General features: G+C 44.0%; 1 protein-coding gene across 6 annotated transcripts in view; it reads right to left on the minus strand.

Moving 5' to 3' along the window:
- Positions 1–19,824, minus strand: part of CADM1 (cell adhesion molecule 1) — a 118,577-nt gene that overhangs the window by 40,918 nt on the left and 57,835 nt on the right. For all 6 annotated transcript variants that reach the window (XM_042832066.1, XM_042832065.1, XM_042832064.1 and 3 more), the window contains exons 2-5: positions 10,953–11,099; positions 9,512–9,664; positions 6,589–6,726; positions 4,649–4,804 (exon numbers count right to left, since the gene is read on the minus strand). In XM_042832066.1, the coding sequence (XP_042688000.1) occupies positions 4,649–4,804; positions 6,589–6,726; positions 9,512–9,664; positions 10,953–11,099 (594 nt within the window). The remainder of the gene's footprint in view (positions 1–4,648; positions 4,805–6,588; positions 6,727–9,511; positions 9,665–10,952; positions 11,100–19,824) is intronic.

Consider the following 19,824-nt stretch of genomic DNA (forward strand, 5'->3'; position numbering starts at 1 on the left):
AGAAGAGAAGAGAAGAGAAGAGAAGAGAAGAGAAGAGAAGAGAAGAGGAGTCAAATCAGGACTTCCACACTTTCATTTCCAGTATCACATAATGACATAAAGAAAAGTACCACAAAAGCTGAACCTAAATGTTTCAGATTATCTGGTTCCATTTAATTCCTTAATGATATTTTAATGTGTTTTGGTGCCTCATTTCCTTTCTAAAATTACGCTCAACACCCTGGTCTTCCACCCCTCATTGAATGATCTGAATCACAAAAGGAAAGCAACTTGAGCCCAACTCAACATATATTTCCAAGCCAGCACCACACAACATATTGCAGCCATCCACTGCACAGGGCTGTGTGCTCACTGGCTATTAATCAAGCATGAAATTCCGTTGTTACTGTGAGTACACGGCGCTATCTGTCAAACTCTGTTTGCTTTTAAAAAGCATTACCAGGAGATTTTCATAAATATTACAGAATGCTTGTTTGCAGAGATTTCTTTTTAATAACACACTCTGCGTTCATAGGGAAGCATTTATCTCAAAGCTTCACAAAGGGCCAGGCTGTGCCACATTACATATGCAATAAATAGCTTACTCCCTGAGTAGGACAAGTTAATACTCAGCATGAATACATCTTAGTCATCACTCTGCTGACTACAGCAAAACATCCCCTCCCCACAACCCACTACATGCACTGCTCAGATTCGGGTGAAGCTGCTATTCATTTTTTTCAACTTTAGCTTATGGTACAGTAATGAATTACCAGAATGTACTATGGACCCTTATCAGATCATGCAACAGTTTAATTATTTTGCCAGAGCAGAAGCAAAACAGCCCTTCCTATCTCTCAGGTTACAAAGAAAACAACTGTGCCTGTCCTTAAAGATTCTACATGCTCAGCACTGGAAGAGACACTTAGAAATAAGCAAGCAGAGAAGAGGACAACAAGAAGACAAATCACACCGCGGATAGAGAACAACTGCCTTGTTAAATGGTGGCTATGGTGACACCAGGTTTAGTGCTGCACATGCACGGGGTGCTCCAAGGTTCAACATTATCACAAACCCCACACATTAACTCTGCAGAGTCTGGAATCACCGTGCCCGTCTCCCTTCATGAGCACTATCTGCTCCTCTGTGGTTCAGGACAACTGGAGCAACTGCAGCCTGGGGTGCAGCCAAGGGCCAGCCTGAAATATGCTCCTGAAGTTACCCAGAAACCCTGAAGTTGGCAATTTCCTTTGAACTACATTGCAGGCGAAAATGTTGAAATGAATTGCTTTCAGAACACAGTGAAGGAGGTCACTTCGCAGACTTCCATTTTTGCACCAGTTTTGCTGGTTTTTTTTTCCCCTTTCTTCGCCAAGAAGAGCATTTCAATTAAACAGATGCTTATTTCAGGCAACGCCTCCAAACGCACCAAAACAAGAACGAGCATCCCTGATCTTCAGTGACACCTCAAGGTCCCTGAACCACATTTGGCATGCTTCTCCTTAAGAAAACTACTTGAGAAAGAGAAAATGTAATGTTTTGGACGTAGAATAAAAACACTGGAGGGAGAAAGGACTGCAACCTTCCCACTGGGCTGCAATGGAGCCGGACCCGCACCCTGCTCCCATCTCTGCTCTGCTTCCTCCACTTGGAAGCATCACAAAGGCACTGCTCCCACAAGGATCACATGAGGAACAGCAGAAATAACCTTCTCTTGAAAAATGGCTGAGCTGTGTGGGAGTGTGACCTCTGAAAATACCTTTTTCTAATTTTTTTTTTTTCATTTCAACATTATACAACCAGCACTGAGTTCACTGCCTGTTCCCTTTTGCAGGCTGCGCTTTGAGGAGTTTCCATGAGGACAAACACCCCCCCACCACAAAACATGTTATTTCTGCTGTTTTCAGTGGTTTCATTTTGTTTCTAAACTTTTAAATCATCTCTTCAAGAAAAATCTCTCCATGCCTTGAAATTGAGTCAGACAACAATACCTCGTTATCCAAGAAGGCTCCATCCATCATCCTCCTATCCTTCCCCAACGTGCTCAGGTTGGAAACATTAAGTGCAGAGAAATACAACATGTGCTGAGAAAATACTTTACTACGTCCTGCTGGTGTGCCAAAAAGGTGGATCCGTTGTGCCCTTGGTACAGATAGGCAAGACTTAGAGGGAGAGAATGGAACAGCAGACATTTCAACCAACACCGTGCAGCTGACTGATCTGGAGTTATGCCTCCGTGGCTGCAAGAGAAGCAGCAAAAACCAAACGCATTGGCCCGATGGGTGACTGCTAATCACTGCTTCTTTTGGAGGTATGGCATTTCATGTGCCTGAAAAGTAAAAATGGTCAGTAGAAGTGCATCAACAGTCATCGGAAGGGATCCGGTGCTCTGATTGCAAGTCCCGTATCTAAAAAGCAACTGAGAAAGTATCAATTAAGCCTGATTGTCAAAGTTCCCCAAGAGGCTGAGTTCGTGCCAACAGAAGCACTGATTGAGATGCTGGTTGGTGAAGACAAGATTTCCCTCCTGCTCATAGTCTCCCTCAGAACTGAGCAGCAGTCATCAGATTAAAGCCAGAAAAGCTCAGGGGTAAACGTTTGCTCTCCAAACTCCTTTTCTACCCTAGGTTCAGGTCCAGCAGGAAGAACCAACTGCTCATGCCTGGGTGTCCTCCAGCACATGAAGTCCCGAAGCCACTCATTGCTGGGAGCTGCAAGGTTATGACGTTACGTGTTCTTTTCTTCTGGTTCTCTTCTCTCAAGCCATCTGCTCCTGCCCACTAAAAAACTAACCAGACTAACACGGGTCAATTCCCCGTAAATATACACATAGCTTCTGTTAGCAAGCTCTGAGTTTAACTCCGACCAGAGCACTCAAAAGACCTTTTCATACCCACCCCCTCACCCTTGCAAGGAGGTGCTGTGTTAGTTCTACTCCAACAGGCACATGCTCAGCTCCAGGAACAACCACAGGGAACACTAAAATCAGTGGTAAGGGTAAAATCTTTGCAGCAGGAAGCCTTATCAGAAGATCACATGCGTCCCAAAGGACATCCAAGTAACTGTATTTTACATGTGATTTGCCTTCATTGTATGAGCAACCCTGTAAAGACTGCAAATGAAAGCACTCCAAATGGGATTCATTTGATAGAGAGGAAAAACAGAACAGATTTTACTGGCTTTTTTTGTCCTCCCCACAAACATTGGTCCTCTCCCATCCATCAAAGTATTGGGGATTTCAGTGCAATTTCTAAAAGGAAGCCTAAAGGAAATCTGATGCCCTTTCAAACAAGGGGAAGAAACTCTGGAAGATTTCAATATCAACATAATAGGGGAGATAGGATTTTTTTTTTCCCCTGTTAAGTATTTGATCAAGCCTCACAAAGGTGCTAATGTATTATTAAAGCTAATGGAGCTCTACAAGAAATGTTAATGGACATTAAGTTTGCATAAATGAATTACACATTACCGCAGTCACAAGAAATCTAGTATCTGCCAATTTAGGAAGTATCTGATCATTTCTGTTTTCCTCATTACAGGAACATAACTTCACGCTAGTTTCAGAGATATGAGAATTGTAACCAAGACGTTCATAATGAAACTACATAACGAAGCAAATGAAATAAAATTAATACAACCTCCTCTTTCCCTTTCAGCGTAATGTTGCAGTCGATGTCAACCTGCAAAAATAAGCACTGGGAATCATCTGCGCAGCCCTGATTTTCTGAGGCACCAAAGCTATGCAGTGAGGACAGTCTCACTTTGGTTTTGGAGCTCTTTCTGAGCAGCAGCATATGCATAGAGCAGCTGGAAGTCAGGCACGCCTGCATTTGGGACCACAGGTATTTCCAGATAACTGCTCAGAGACCTTGTTAACGTCACATACAGCAGAACAGCTCCTAAACAAAGTGCAATGCATTATTAACACCCAACATGACGGGGATGTAAGAGTGAAAGTGGCTTGGCCTTTGTCAGGGATGCTACCAGAGATTCTGTGCACTTCATCCTGCCCTACTTTAGAAAAACAGCTGCAGCTGTACGTTCACAATGCACAAAACCAATGCTTCTTTTGCACAGTGGCTTTTTTTCTTTCTTTTTTTTTTTTTGCAGTAAACTCACAATGGTGGCCAGTTATTTTTATGTGGCATCAGAGAAAAGCATTTCAAAGAGATTTTTGCTAAAAAAAACCAACAACCCTCCAACCCCCTGAGTTTTAGTCTGTTCTGACGATCAGAACGCTCAGCCAGGAACTTTTTATGGTGCAAATCTGAAGTAAATGAAAGGGCTGGGAGAAGTCAAAACTTAACCAATTAAATGGTAAACAACACTCAATTTCAGTTTTTGAAAACAGGCCATAAGTTCCACCAACAACCTCCACGGCTTCACCTAAACATACAGCAAGCAGTTCCTGAACTCTTCAGTGAGTAATTTTGTATTTTTTCACCCAGAGGGTGGTGAGGCACTGGCACAGGTTGCCCAAGGAGGCTGTGGATGCCCCATCCCTGCAGGCATTCAAGGCCAGGCTGGATGTGGCTCTGGGCAGCCTGGGCTGCTGGTTGGTGACCTGCACACAGCAGGGGGTTGGAACTGGATGAGCACTGTGCTCCTTTTCGACCCAGGCTCCTCTGTGATTCTGTATGTTAAAACCATCAGAAGTTCTGCTACTCACACATGACTTCTAGGTAGCGTTGTGTCTGCAAGTCTTTGACAGCGGGGTGATCCACCAAGCAGATGACAGGGACCCCATCGTCCTCCCGCCCCACTTTCAGCAAAAGCTGGCTGGTCACTGTGTACATATCAGACCACTGCTCCACTTCTGACTTGCCTGGGGAGGAAATGGAAAAGAGCAGAAAGCGATCACACAGATGCATCTGTGCACATTCACATTCCTAACTTCTGTGCCCAGGTGACACGCTGCCTTCATACATTTGTTTCCTTTCTTTAGACACAAGGCTTTATGGCAGGGAGGTATGTGGGGATGGAGCAACACTCCTCCCCGCAAAGTTGTTTCTGATTAAAATCTACCATATACTATCACAATGATTAACAATCCCTTTACACCATCCCCAAATCCCTGAACTCTTCAATCAATGGAGTTACAAATCCCCTCCCACTTTGGAATCAACAATTAGCTAGAAAGGTGATTAAACAGATTAACTTAATTAAAAGTCATATTGATAGGCTGAAATATTTCAGCTGTACTCCAGAGAGAGTAACCATGAGAGTAACTGCAGGATTTACCACCTGAAAGGTGATGTGATACACAACACAGAACCAAGAAAGGAAAGAAGAGACAGGAGAGAGGATTTTGCCATGCCCTCTGCAATCACTTGCTGACATTGTTCTTCCACTGTGCTTCCAAATACCCTTATCTGTGGCTTTTTATTTAAGAACCCTGATTGCACGGTCAGAATGTTAGGAGTAACTTGCAACAGAGGTCCTTCAAACACAAAAATATTTCAGGATAAATACATTTGAGTAAAACATGAGGAAAGCTGCAGAAAGTGACATCCCTTTATGCCTAGAGGAAAGGCTTCAATCTGTTCTCAACCCAGTATTTCAGTTTCCTGACTTCTGTTTAAAAAACATCCAAAGACTCCACAGGGTGAACTGGTATTTCAAGAAGCTACTACTCAGCCCAGCAGTCTTCAAAGCTAAAGCAAAGCTGGGATTCAATTGCCAACGCAAGAAAACTCAATCAAGAAGCTGGACAGGTCAAGCATGAAGGGTCAAAAACTATTGCACTGCTGCCAGCCAGAATAGGAAAGAAAACCAAGAAAGAGATCATTTGAAGATCTGTGTAACGTTTAGATGACAACAGGTGCTGGAAATCAGTGGGGCACCACTTCAAGCAGCAGCAGGTTTGCATTCCACCTTTATCAGCATACGCTCAGCATGTGTCATACTCAGATGCTTGTAGGTGTTGTACTTAAATAGAGGATTTTATCTTGCCCTTGTAGGGGGGTTGCATTTAAAGTAATGAGTCTGGACTTCTGTAGAGAGCCCTTCACTGTCTCAGCACAAAGGTGTTGTCAACCAAGCTCACATCTACATGCAGACTTAAAACTAACAGCATGACGCATGCAATCAGTGTCAGCAACTCGACTGTGCTAATACCAGGAGCAACCAGGCTGAGGGGAGTAGGAAACACTTCTTGTATGAATATGCAACTGAACACAGGAAAAATACTCCATAAACAAAAGAGTGAGGTATGAAGATGAACTGAAAGTCAAAGCACAGCTCAAAGCACAGACGATCTTACTCATACCTAAAACAGGGCAGAAAAATACAAACAGGCAGAGAAATAAATTCTCCGCGCAGCTTTAGGGCTCCTCGAGGTCACCTGCAGTTACAGAAAGGCTCCAGATCCCTATACTTAAGTCTGGCAGGTAGGCAGAGGACAACACGAAGTTCAGCCCTTCTGTGTTAAAGGATAATTTATGTCTGCCCACATACTCCTTTGTTCCTGAGCTGGCGTTTAAAACAGCTTGCTTTCTTCTTTCTTTTTTTTAAGGAGACAACAGAGAGCAAGCAGACAATGTTACATAAATCATTTCAGCATGTGAAAAGGAAAGAAAGAAAAAAAGGTGATTGGGAGGATGCACATACCAGTCAGCTCCTTGTTTCCTTTGAACCATCTGATGGTGGTTGCTGGTCTGCTGGCCATGGCAGTGCAGTTCAGCTCAATCTCTTCTCCCTCAACAGCGATTTCTTTCTGGATATCAATGACCAAATTGCGTGGTGGGACTAAAACGAAAGAGAAATAAAACAAAAACCAGAATCACAACACATGCTTGATGAAAAGGCAAGTAAGACGTTTTCTGATCGCTAACACAAGACAAGAAAGACTTCTGAAAAACCCATAAAGCCTACTGGAGCAAACTAGCCACCAGCATTTACTTGATCTTTCAATCGATCAAGTCCTTTGATAGATGGTTTTGCAGTAATCAGAGTAAGCGCCTTCACTCTCCACCTAATAATCAGAGTGGTTTCACAAATTATCACTTATCAAATCCTTATCTTTCAGTTCTGCCTCCTACCAAGGCACCGCTCTGCAGAAGAGCCTGAATCTTCCACGGCACTCAGTTGTGTACGCTGCTATTTAAAAATACAGTTTGACTTCACGCACATTTCTCGACTTGTGCTGACAGGGAGAGGAAACACCAAGGCTGACATTTGGAAGCGCATTACTTACCGCAGTTCTAACCTCGGAAGGCAATTTTTCTCTCCTGCTGTTCAGTTTCAAGTCTCAGCCTTAAGGAGTGGAAGCAGGCCAGCGACCATCAAGCTCATTGAAAATGCTCAAAAGGCAACGAGCACAGGAGCACATGGGACTGCAGTCACCAAACTGAACCCAAAAGCACCCCAGGAAGAGGAGACAGCCAACTGTGCAGCCAGTGACCAACTCTTGCACCGCAAGGCAGCCTCCTTAGGATGGTAATTACCCATCCTCCCCACTTTCCTCTACAGATCAAGAGTCCTGCATGAAACATAAGGCAGTAATATTCAGAAACAGGCCAGAGCTTCAGCCTGCAACCTAACACAGAGTCGTGACAAACAAGCTTAACAGTGATGACACAGAAGCAAGGAGTCTCTCCCCATGGAAGCACCAGTAGCTGGAGAATGAGAAAAAATGAACATCAAGAGTTCACGTGGCGTGGAGTCGCGCTCACAGGGAAAAAAAATGAGAACTTCCAAAGGAAGCTCAACTTTGCTCTGATCGATGTGATTAAGCAACTGTATAGTTCAAATGTGACTAACGCGTTTTTCAGCTAATGAAGAACAAATATGTATAAATATCATCCAGATGATCAAATGGACTAATTAGTCACTTGTGGCTTTTCTGTAAGAAGAACAGAACAGACTACATATTGGAGATTTTCACATGTTCCAATTAAGCATGAATAAATCTACATATAGTCTCACTGAAGGCATTAAAGTTGCGGGGAAGAGGAGGGAAGAACATTACTGAAGGAAAGGAAAGCGTGAAGCTCTCTTCTAACACTGACTACAAAGAAGGATGCCTCAAAACTTTGCTCTGCTCGCCAAAGAGAGTATCATTAGAAGCAGATCAGCAAAACTACTCTTCGATAGGACTTAAAATATAGAGACTGAGTAATGACTAAGAGATCTTTGGTGGAGAATGAATCCCCAGGAGAACCGACAATGTACTGACATGGATAACTACTCCCCAGCCCAGTCCCATTTTTTCTCCTAATCGGGGAGTCAATAATGTGGAAGAAAAGACAGACATGTTATCCTTGGCTTTGCACATCCTGTCTCGAAGTACAAATGTTAGCTAAGATAAACACTTCCCTCCTCAGCCTTCTAATAATAAACATCTATCTTTATTGCCTGCCCTGTGAACTATGGCTTTGCCTGAGCACGTGATGAAGGCTCACAGGAAAGGCTCACAGCTTTATGAATGCCAGGGAGAGGCAGGCACACACTGGTCATACTGAACATCTAAAACGAACTGAAGCAAAAGACCTACAAAAGAAAATAAATCAGACTTCTCCTTGAATTCTAAAGCCTAACGTGTGTTAAAAGGAAAACCACCAAAACCCAACTGCATTACATCTCCCACTTGGGAGACATGCAGTCCCAGCTTATAGATGAATCAAGAAAATAGCATTATTTCAAGTTAAGTAGGGAAATTAAATACAACACAGTATTTTTGTTTAGGTGTGATTACTGAGAAAAGCTGGAATAGAGCTCCTCATCCACATGGAAACTGGAAACTATTAGAAGTTAAAAGCTGTTGATAAACGTAACAGCTGTAGTAGAACCGCTTATAAACATTATTTAAGCAACATATAGAAACGTAAGAACCAAATCTCATTAAATAAAAGGAGAAAGATTTAAACTAATCAGCAAGTGAGATCTCACATCATATCATCCTCCGTGATTCAGGTTCTCCTATTAATAGAATCTTAAAAGCCGCAGCTAATCTGCAGAACGAGCGCTAATAGCATGAGCTGCTATTATTGGTAACCACAGCCTTATAGCTGCACATCCACCACAGCCCTGCAAAGCATCAAGAGAAGGCAAGGCAAGAGCTCAGCGTGAGCTGCTGTGAACGTATTTTGGCTGGTGGGAATGGGAGGGATGAGACAGAATTAACTTCAACTCTTCAAACAGCAGTTCCTAAAGCAGTGAGCAACGTTAGGATGGGGAGCGAAAGACTTTATTTTCCATTAAGCGTGAAAAAAAATTGCTACAATTAATAGGAAACTATCACTTCCCATTAGCTGGCTTTCCATTTCGCTGGATAAGTCAACAGAGAAACATGCAAAACTTATGCATCTTCATATAGTAGGAGGTTCCTGAGCTACGCTGTTGGTAATAATTGCCCTTAAGGAATATTGCGGATGGGCAAAGATGCTGTCTGTCTTCATTACAATATCATCCTTCACATCCCCGAGTTTGGGAAGAAAATATTGAGTGTACGATCAGATCAGTCTGACCACTGAAAGCACAAAATTCATCAGCAATTAGAGAGGTTCGCCACGAGCACCCATAGGGTCCTTACCAAGCACTGTGATGGTGGTGTAAATTTCCTGCGGGGGATCTGTGTAGAGCTGGCAGAAGTACCGTCCTTCATCAGAAATAGAGACGTTTGTCAGCGACACTCGGAGCTCACTGTTGGAGAAATTCACCAGCTGAAACCTGCTGTCCTTCAGTGCTGTGGAGCAAAGGGATCGTCAGCGGCGACAGATGCAGAAGTCCCTCTTCCCAACACAAAGTCAAAAGTCTGCAGAGATCTGAGCAGCATCTAAAGCAGCTCCTGCCTGTAGCTGGAATCCTGCTCTTGAGTTACAGCTGGGATCTATCGAATGCTTCTGTTCTCAAATCGTTACCAAGAATCAACAGAAGTAAATCAGCCAGGCACAGCATCAAGGCTTAGTTTCAGAGGTGCCAATGGAGTAAGGCTGGGTGTTAGGAAAAACTTATTCTCCAAAAGAGTGGTTGGGCACTGGGATGGGCTGCACAGGGAGCTGGGGGGTTGTCACCATCCCTGGGTGGGTTCTAGAACCATGGGGATGTGGCACTGGGGAACGTGGTGGGAATGGTGGGATGGGGATGTGAGAGATCTTTTCCAACCTCAATGATTCTATGGCTCAGACAGCTTAATGATGCAGAGGTAAACTGCTTATTGTGAAAATCCAGTCCTATATGTCTGCATTTCAGACTGTGTGCAGCAAGTAAACCAGGGGCAGCATGAAAAATAAAAGAAGTAGGGAAAGGATAATTTAACATTTGTTTCCATGACCAGTAGTGGCTGTTTAGAAATCTGGAAACTGAATGTTTCAAATCTTACCAGCAAACATAGAGACCACAAATCTTAGCACAAGTGAAACAAGCCAGGCTCCACAGCCTGCCCGTAGACAGGGCACAAGATATTTCAGGAGAGAACATGCTCTGCCAGACGTTCCTATAACACCCAGTACAATGTCCCAGTGCCTCTGGTCCCCGTTGAGACACTACAGACCATTTCAAACATCTCATCCAGCTATGATGAGGTGGTATGGTCACGAGAGGAAACAAAGCCAGGTTTGCTCAGCAGACCCCATGGTGATGGGAGATTTTGCTTTGGCTATAATGAGGCAGAGATCGTCTTGAAAATTTCAGCTTTGCCACCAAACAGATTACCTCTGAGAACATTACACTGTCTCTGCTTTGCCCTGTTCAATTTGTTTGTGTCAGCTAAATATTTGGCACTCAATTGCAATTCACCCTGAATTACTACAATCAATTCCTATTGCAAAGAAGATGGTCTGACTTTTAAAGGGGTCCATCAAGGTTTCCATTAAGGAGAAAGATTATGATTGCCTGTCTGATCTGCCCTCTAAAGAATTGACTAAACTTTAAGTGTCCAACATAAAATTAGAAGATCTCAGCATATCCTTTATCCTAACTGCGAACAAAGTGCAGGAAAAGTTGTTACCAAATAATAAAAAAATGGAACTTACGTCTGAAATCTCTGAAATAAATCGTCTGTCTGTTGGGATTGAGGAGCTGAATCACGGAGTCGTCGCTGTTTTTGACTCGACAGCTGATGGTGGCAACGTCCCCCTCCACTACCGTCACATCTTCTGTTACCAGGTTCTGGCCATCACCTTAGGAAGGAAAGGAAGAGGAAATATGAAAATCATAAGCGACGTCTGAAAGTTTCATTTGGAATACTCAAGATGGCAACACCAGGAAATTTGAGGAGCACTGGAACAGGCTGCCCAGGGAGGTGGTGGAGTCTCCTTCTCTGGAGATGTTCAAGACCTGCCTGGATGCTGACCTGTGCGACCTGCTGTAGGGAACTGCTTTGGTAGGGGGTTGGACTCGATGATCTCTGGAGGTCCCTTCCAACCCCTACAATTCTGTGATTCTGTGATTCTGTGATTACAGAGCAAACAAGTCACTTCATTCCCTCTATTTTAAATAATGACCAAAAATGATGAGCAGGGAAAAATCCCCCTGGACTTATCCACCTCTCCATGCCTTATTCCTCATACCAGTCCCAGGAGCAGATGTTCCATGCCATATGCATGGGAACAGCAGAAATTTCCTTCCTCCCTTAAAAAGATGAATATTGTTAAATTACCTTAAAAGAAAAATCTGCTTTCAGAAGCATCTGTCCTTTGACTTCAGCAGATATGCTTTTGTGAACTGGTTTTCGCTTACTACATCTCATCAGTGGGTGCTATTAATGTCCAGAGGTGGGAAAGACGAACTCGATGCAATTATGCCGTGGGAGTCTTGTAATCATTTACAGGTCACCACCTCCAAACTCTCTCTCTAATGAATTGAATCATTGCATCAGATGCACATGGAGAAATCTGGTTCGCGTTATAAAGAATGCAGAGGACCTTGATTTGAAAAAAAAAAAAAAAAAAAAGAAGCATTTTGCATTTCATGTTTTCCACACCTTCTACGTCAGGTTACAGCAAAGCAGAGCTCTGTTGGAGAGGGGAAGAGGAACCAAAGCCCCTCCTGTGGGCAGCTCACAGCTTGTCTGCCTCCTGCGTGGACATGGGGAGAACCGCAATGCAGCTTCACTTGTAGGTGGCCCAAGGAAGGGGGAGAAACTTTGAGACTCAAAACACCCAGAGATGGTTGTTATGCTCTGGTTTGTCTTTTTTCTTGCCTTTTCTCCACCTTTTTTTAGTGAGCTGCTACTGTACTGACCATGGTCAAACCTCTTGGGTCACCCAGCCACACAAATGTGCTACCAACAGTCCCACCATGATTTTCTTCAACACTTCCAACCATGGCAGCACGAATGTTTGTCACATACAGCCTACCTAAGCAAAGCTAGGGGATGCAATAGCATCACTCACTTAGGAACTTATAGCACCGCGATATAAGACTTTACACACAGCCAACTGGGTCTGATGCTGATCACAGACTGCTGTGGGTAGCACACCAACGACCAGAAGTGATCCTCAGCCCCCACCTGCCCACAGCCAGGCTCCAGCAGAGGCTGCGCTGCAAGATTCCAGCAGCAGTGCAAGCCAAAATCAGGGCAAACTAATGGAGATGTGGTGTCCCTGTTCACTGCAAGGGAGTCGGACTTGATGGCCTTCAGAGATCCCTTCTAACTCTAAGGATTCTATGATTCTGTGATTCCATTCTATTCACCACTAACTGCTCCCAGGGAATGATTTTATCAAACCCATTCAAAACAAGGTTCTTGCACAAGGATCAGCTTGATATGTTCTCATAAATGCAATATTCGCTACAAATCATTAACAAAGCTATTAAGACTTGATTTCCATCTAAGCAATTACTGCGAGCATATTTTTTTACATTTACTTTAAAAGACTCAATCCTATTTTCAATTCATTAAACTGTTCCTTGCGTTTACTGAGTTTTACATCAGCTTGGAAGCCTATTTGAATTAATAAAAATTACAGTAGAAGTAATTTAGAAATAAATTATTTGAAGTTTAAGCCACTGAAGCTTTTCATGCTGGAATGCTGCTACGTTAAGCCTGCTGACTGATTGCTTTGGAAGTCCAGCATCGAGGTCCAGGCCGGCGTCAGGATCTGACTCAAGGAATATTTGCACACCCACAGGCTTTGGGGTTAATGAGAGGCACAGGGCACACGAGGACAACACCCCACAGTCTGACACAGCCATCAGCTCAACCGTAGTTGATTTCTGTGTATTTATTCTGAACCAGAGGGCATCCCATCCGGCTGTTGTTTGCACAGATTCCTTTGCTCTGCTGACCTAAATTTGTTTGCTTAACTAACAGCACAAGGCAGTACGAGTTAAAGCTTTTGGTTATCTGCATTCACATCTGCTCCCAGTTACCAAGAACAGCATCAATTACAAACTTCAAATTAAATAAACATGCAGTGTGAAGCGAGAACTCTCTAGACCCATTTTCACTTAAACATTTCGGGAAGTTATTTGCTAATATTTACCAGCGCTATGCAAGCATTCCAGGGAGTATTACTTTCACCAAAATACAGACATTTAAAGCACCACAACGTCTTTTAATGGCATATTTGGATAGTGAGGGGGAGAATCATAGCATGGCTCAGGTTGGAGGGGAGCTCAAAGCCCACCCAGTGCCACCCCTGGCCGTGGGCAGGGCTGCCCCCCACCAGCTCAGGCTGCCCAGGGCCCCATCCCACCTGGCCTGGAGTGCCTGCAGGGATGGGGCACCCACAGCTTCTCAACATCTACAACTTGTCAGTTTTTGAACTGTACAGACATCAAACGGAATCACAGAAAGAGAGTAAAAAAATAAAAATAAAAGAAAGAAAGAAAGAAAAAAAAGGAAGGCTACTACTGATAAAGAACTCTCCTCAGTGCTCTGTAACATAAGGGACAGACTCAAAGATCAGACTTCGTATTTCAAACCTGGGTAGGATTGATTAAATCTCAACTTTGCCCACATAATTCACTTCCTTTTGGGCTCTGTTTATAAAGCTATGAAGAGAATCGAGCCTCTGTTTCCAGCAAGGTGTTTGAATCCCTTAGCATGCACACAAGGAGATCGAGCCTAGCATGAAAAAAGTGGAAGTGAAAAAACTGCAGCCATTTTCTGAAGTCATTAAGGCCATAGAAAAAGAGAACAAAAAATTGCAAATGAAAATCAGTTTTTTTAAGCCCTACCCACACTCAGCAGGCAATCTTTTTGCCTGTGCACACACATAACCTGTGCTCACAGGTAGGCAGTTCTTCAAAACATGCTTTCCTGGACTGAGCTTCTCATCGCTGCCTACACAAACTGGATGACTTACACCTGACGTAAGATGCAAGAATATTCTTGAGCTGAAGTGTAACACATTGCATTTGAGAGAGGAAAACAGGAACGTGAGATGAGCCAGCTTGGGAGATGGGCTTCAGGGGGAACTGCTGTATGTGGAACCGCCCCATCCCTGCAGGCATTCAAGGCCAGGCTGGATGTGGCTCTGGGCAGCCTGGGCTGCTGGTTGGTGACCCTGCACACAGCAGGGGGTTGGGACTGGATGAGCACTGTGCTCCTTTGCAACCCAGGCCATTCTATGATACACGTGCATCATAATATGTATAAAATTAATGAGCACATGGAATAACCAAAACAGATACAATGTAAGGGAAAGCAAAAAAATGCTCTGTGTGTCTCCTTTACTGTATTAAGCAATTCTTTGGCTGTGCAATGTAGAAAACCTACAGGAAGGAAGGACAAGGTGGAGGGAAGTAATGCACTCAGGGAAAGATTTTGGCTAGAAGCTAAACAATTTTTACACTTGTATTTCTGGACTGGACCACTGCAGTATTTGTTTCTAAGGCTGCAAAGAAAGAAGACTTTGAACAGCAAATTGTGTTAGAACAAGTTTCTCTTAGGTGGGCACAGTGCAGGGACCTTGGCTCATATGCAGTGGTCACATTGAAAATTAATTCTTTTTTCCACTTGCAGCACATCAGGATGGAGTGAAGAATCAGGGGGAGGAGATGGAAAGATGAGAAATACGTGCTTGTGAACATGCCTCTTCAATTCCCAACACAACACCAGCCACAGGTACTCATCATGGCTGATAGCACTGCTGATTCCATACACAGAAAACAGAAACGCTTTTCAAAAAAGAGTAATTTTCATGAAACCTCAACTATGTAAACTCACAGAATTCCTCTTAATAAATTGAGTCAAGGGAAAAAAAAAACAACCAACCAACCAGAAACCTACATTGAAATATACGGAGTATTTGTTTGTGTCTTGGAGGAAAAACATGACATGATGATCAATTCACAGAATTAATGTAATTTTGATGTCAAAACTTACCAATTTCAGCTATCTAAGAAGAATGAAACGATTAAACAACCAACTAAGGGTTGAGAGAAGCATTGTAGAAGGGTTATAAACACCTTGCAACCTTCCTACATCGGAGGCTTTGTTTCCTTGTCACTGCTATTCCACCAAGCAGCTCCTGTGCTCTTCCCACCCATCACAAAGACCAGCATCCCCACGAAGCATCACAATCTGCCTCTTCAGAAAGACCACAGAAACAGAACAGGCATTCTGCAGCCATCAGATGCTATGGAGCAGCAAGGAGGAGGAAAACAAATCGCCACTGACTTGGCGATTTGGCTTTAAGGAGATGGAACAGAAATGACGACGGCGTGCTGAAAGCAAGTTGCTGGAGCTCAGTGCATCTGGCCCTGCAGGCTGTTCAAACACAGAGCATCGTCACACTCGAACTTTCGAGAAGAATGGACAATCCACACTAATTGTGTCGGCAACAAAAGGCAATTGCTTCCCACAGAGTTAATTTCATGACATCTTTTCATGCACAAGAGAATGGTAGCAATTTTAGATCGGGCTGTCTACAAAATTGTACGTGCACGTAAGAGCATGAGACACAGCTTATGGCACGTAGGGAAAATGTGCTCAAGGAACGAGTCCTAAGTCAGTGCCTTTGCACTGCTTTGCTCACGGAGCTGATGTGCACTAAGATGCACCATTCTGCCTCCATGAGCAGCACAACTCCAGACTCAGACACTGACTGCACCAGCTCCAAGGGCACCTGTTAGTATTGACAGGCTGAGGGAGTGTAATTGCACTATTATTAGTCTCTTCGCATCTCCCAGTCCATTTTGTCTGCCAAAGAGAGATGCTGAAAGCCTTGCAAGTTAAAAGCTGCGAGTGACACAGCAGCAGGGCTGAGTGCTGGTGTGCAGAAGGCATCACCTTTGAGCATGCATCCATGGCACTAAGCTGGAGCATGTGACCTTGGCCAGAGACACCACGTTGGAGCACGTGTCCATTGCCAACAGAGACACCACGTTGGAGCATGTGTCCACAGCCATCAGACTCCACAGTGGAGCATGTTTATGGCCACCAGACACAGCACTGGAGCACATGTCCATGACCACCAGACACCACGTTGGAGCACATGTCCACAGCCGTCAGACTCCGCACTGGAGCACTCATCCACGGCCACCACAGACACCACTTCAGAGCATGCTCAGCACCCACGGCCATCCCAAGCACCACGAAGGAGCATGTGTCTGCATCCACCACCATCACACAGAGCAGGGAGGTGGGAGATGGGCACAAGAGGTGCCCAGAGCTCACACTTATACCCTAGGAGAGCCCCCAATGAGTGGAACACATTTTGCTCAAGGTACAGCTGTGAACAGATGACGACAATAACACTGAACAATACCACATTGTGAAAATTACTCATATTTCTGCTGAAGAAGCCAAGGGGTTTTGGCCTATAATGTGAGAAGAGCAATTTCTTAGCATAAGATTGGGTTTCTCAGCCCCACCAGCCCACTGTGAGGGTCTGCTCACTTCAGCTGGCTGCCAGTTACTGATACCTTTCTGCCCTGAAGTCTTCCTTCTGTGCCCAGGTAAAAATAATAATGGAAACCCTCCAAAGCCACAGAATCTGAAGCTGCACATGGATGTTTAGGAACAATTATTCTTCCAATTTCATTCTCAACCTTGAAGAAAAAAATTATTTTCAAGCAAGATTTACATCTAACATTCTGAAAGAGCAACTTTCTTTTCTAATAAGATCTAATTACCACTTTTGTGACCTTCAGTCAAGTATCTCTGAGATTTTCCTGCATTCAAGTAGCTCTTACTGTCTCTTCAAAACCTCCTCTATGGCGAGCAACTGTCTTAGCATGGCCAAAATGCAACTGTACCTCCTCTGGGAAAGAGCTCTTCAAACAAAAAAAAAGTACTGCTGGCAAACAAACAGAACTCTAGAAAATCTCATTTTCAAGTTTGTTTTGCTGTCATCTCCAATAAGCTGATGTGAAGTTGTGCTCTGTGTAAAATCCCCACGTAATGTGAGTGACAGCTACTTCAGAGCACAGCATCCACTGCAGCCTCAGAACACAACGGAGCAGACGGCGCTCAAAGGAAACGGAGGAAATGGGATATAAGCATCTCCACTTCTGCGTCTGAAGTTCTGACTACAGCAAATTGATATGGTAATGCTCACGTTGCATTCGTGTTTGCTTTCAAATTTTCATGCGTGTTATTCTTCCTCGACCAAAAAAAAAAAAAAAAAAAAAAAAAAAGCATGAATTTAAAAGGGTGGCTTTGCTGAGTGGCGCTGATTTCCACATCCATTCTGTCGCTGTGAGTTTTGGTAGCACCTGATGTGTTCACTGTGGAAGAGCACAAGCTAAAAAAGTTCTTCTGCGGTGGAAAAAAGGAGGTAGGGGATTAATATTCACAGAAACTATTCCCCAACTTTCAGTATCTGTAATAACACAGCTATTGCCTGTCACTAATGAAGCACATCAATTAAGGAACTACTTGGCATTAAGTACAATGCTTCTTAACAATGTTAAGAATCTCTACAATGTTTTTCCAGCTAGAGAACAATTCTTCAGTAAGGTTCATCACTTCTCAGAAGGTGAACTGAAAAAGATAGGGAGACCAGATGAAAGCTCCATACTAACTTATAAGAAGAGCCAGGGTCAGCCCTAAATGCAGCAATGGTGGGAGACGCCGTCTCTTCACCCACCTTCCATTGCGTTCCATTCACTCTGCTTGGTTTTCTATGGGCTGCTTTGGTATTAGGAAGAATTTCTTCTCAGAAAGAGTGGTTGGGCATCAGCACAGGCTGCCCAGGGAGGTGGGGAGGTCATCATCCCTGGAGGCGTTCAAGGAAAGGGAAGGAGAAATACACAGGGCTACGGTCAGTGGGCAGTGATGGTGGACGGTTGGACTGGACGATCCCAGAGCTCTTCTCCAACCTTTATGATTCTGTGATGCCCTTCTCTGATAGGCTCCATCACCCGATCTGCACACATTAATTTTGGATGACCAATAATCCAACTGGACTACTGCAAGCCACGCCACCACTGGGCCTGGCCACCACAAGTCTTCCCATTCTCTTATTCACTGTGAATTTCAGCAAGTTTCTCTGACATTTTCTGCAGGGACAAAAACACTTCCACCATTCAGCAAGCTATTTAATTTTCTTGTCATACGCTTTACTCAACCTCTGTAATTGCAGGAACCTATTTCCCTCTCTTCTCGATACATATTTTAACAAGTGTACACACGTGTGAATGCTTTCAGCACCTTTCATCGCTGATTCACCCAGCGAGGCACAGCACCCCTCTGCCCAGCTCTCACTGAGCCGCAGCCAACATTCCTCCACTGAAGTGCTCTCCTGGCTTCAGAGAGAATAAGCAAGATGGTGCTAAAAAAATTGCTTATTATGGAGAGCGTGTTTGTGTTAAGAGTTACACACTTCAGGAAAATATACTGCGAATTTGAGTAAGTTGTGCAGAGCTATTAAATTTCTGGAGGAAAGGAAAAAAAAAAATACGCTATAGCCACCTTTAGTGCTTTTCTTGTTTAAAGAGTAAGAATAAAAGATGACAATAGCTCCAAACTGACACTGAGGGTTATATTTACTTTAAACATTTGTGAATTTCTGCATGATGAAATTGCATCGGGGAATTCTTTCTGCTGGCGTGCAACTGGAATGGTATAAAGATAGAAAACTGATTTGAAATACTGCTAAAGCAACATAGCTGGCTAAGTATTGTTAGTCCAAAGGCGAGCGGTCCCTTTGCTGAATCACTCTCCATCTGAATTATTAAATTTCTCAGCATTCTTTACTCCCAAAGCTGCTGGAAGAGCCCTGTTTCTGACTGGCTGCCCCAGCCCCAGGAGTTTTGGGAGCCCTGTTTGCTCCACAGTGTGGAGCACACTGTGCTGCTGCAGCACGGAGCCATGGGATGGATCCAGGAGTGGGGCAGCAAACACAAGGGCCAGCCCAGCACTACCCCTGCAAAATATCTGCTTTGAGGTTAATGCATGTGGAGAGCATCAGTCTTTCATTCTGCACCACTTGCTAGGAACAACCAAGCAGTCCATAGCTCATGCAAACGATTGGGATCTTATATACTGCATTTGGGAATAAAACCCCTTTACCTATAATGAAAACCTACACACGTTTGGCTGAAGCATCTCTCAGCCCAAAGCATTTCCTGACTTGACCACGTCCGTCACCGCCCCGCCAGCCTCCCCTCTCACTGCCTCCCATTACCAGCAACCACACCAGCTCAGATTTATCATCTGTCACCTGTGTTGGGATTAGATGTCATGCTTGTCTTTCTATTACTCAGATATTGATAGATAAAATTCCGTGGCCATACACTGCCTGTCCCCTCAAAGGTTACCATCAGAGGATGCTCAGAATCAATACAGATCTTATCTGCCACTGCCTTCGGTGGGGCTCTGCAAACAAGGCTCACGGGAACGCAGCACACAGGAATCCGTCATGGCTCTCAGGATTAATGCAGCTTGTTGCAACACAGCCCGTTGTTCCACAGATCTGTTTCTTCTCATTCCATGTTTCTAACCAAATCAAG

The sequence above is a fragment of the Centrocercus urophasianus genome, unplaced genomic scaffold, assembly GCF_019232065.1.
Source record: "Centrocercus urophasianus isolate 14NV4802_14NV808 unplaced genomic scaffold, USGS_Curo_1.0 seq_37, whole genome shotgun sequence".
In the NCBI taxonomy this organism is placed as follows: Eukaryota; Metazoa; Chordata; class Aves; order Galliformes; family Phasianidae; genus Centrocercus; species Centrocercus urophasianus.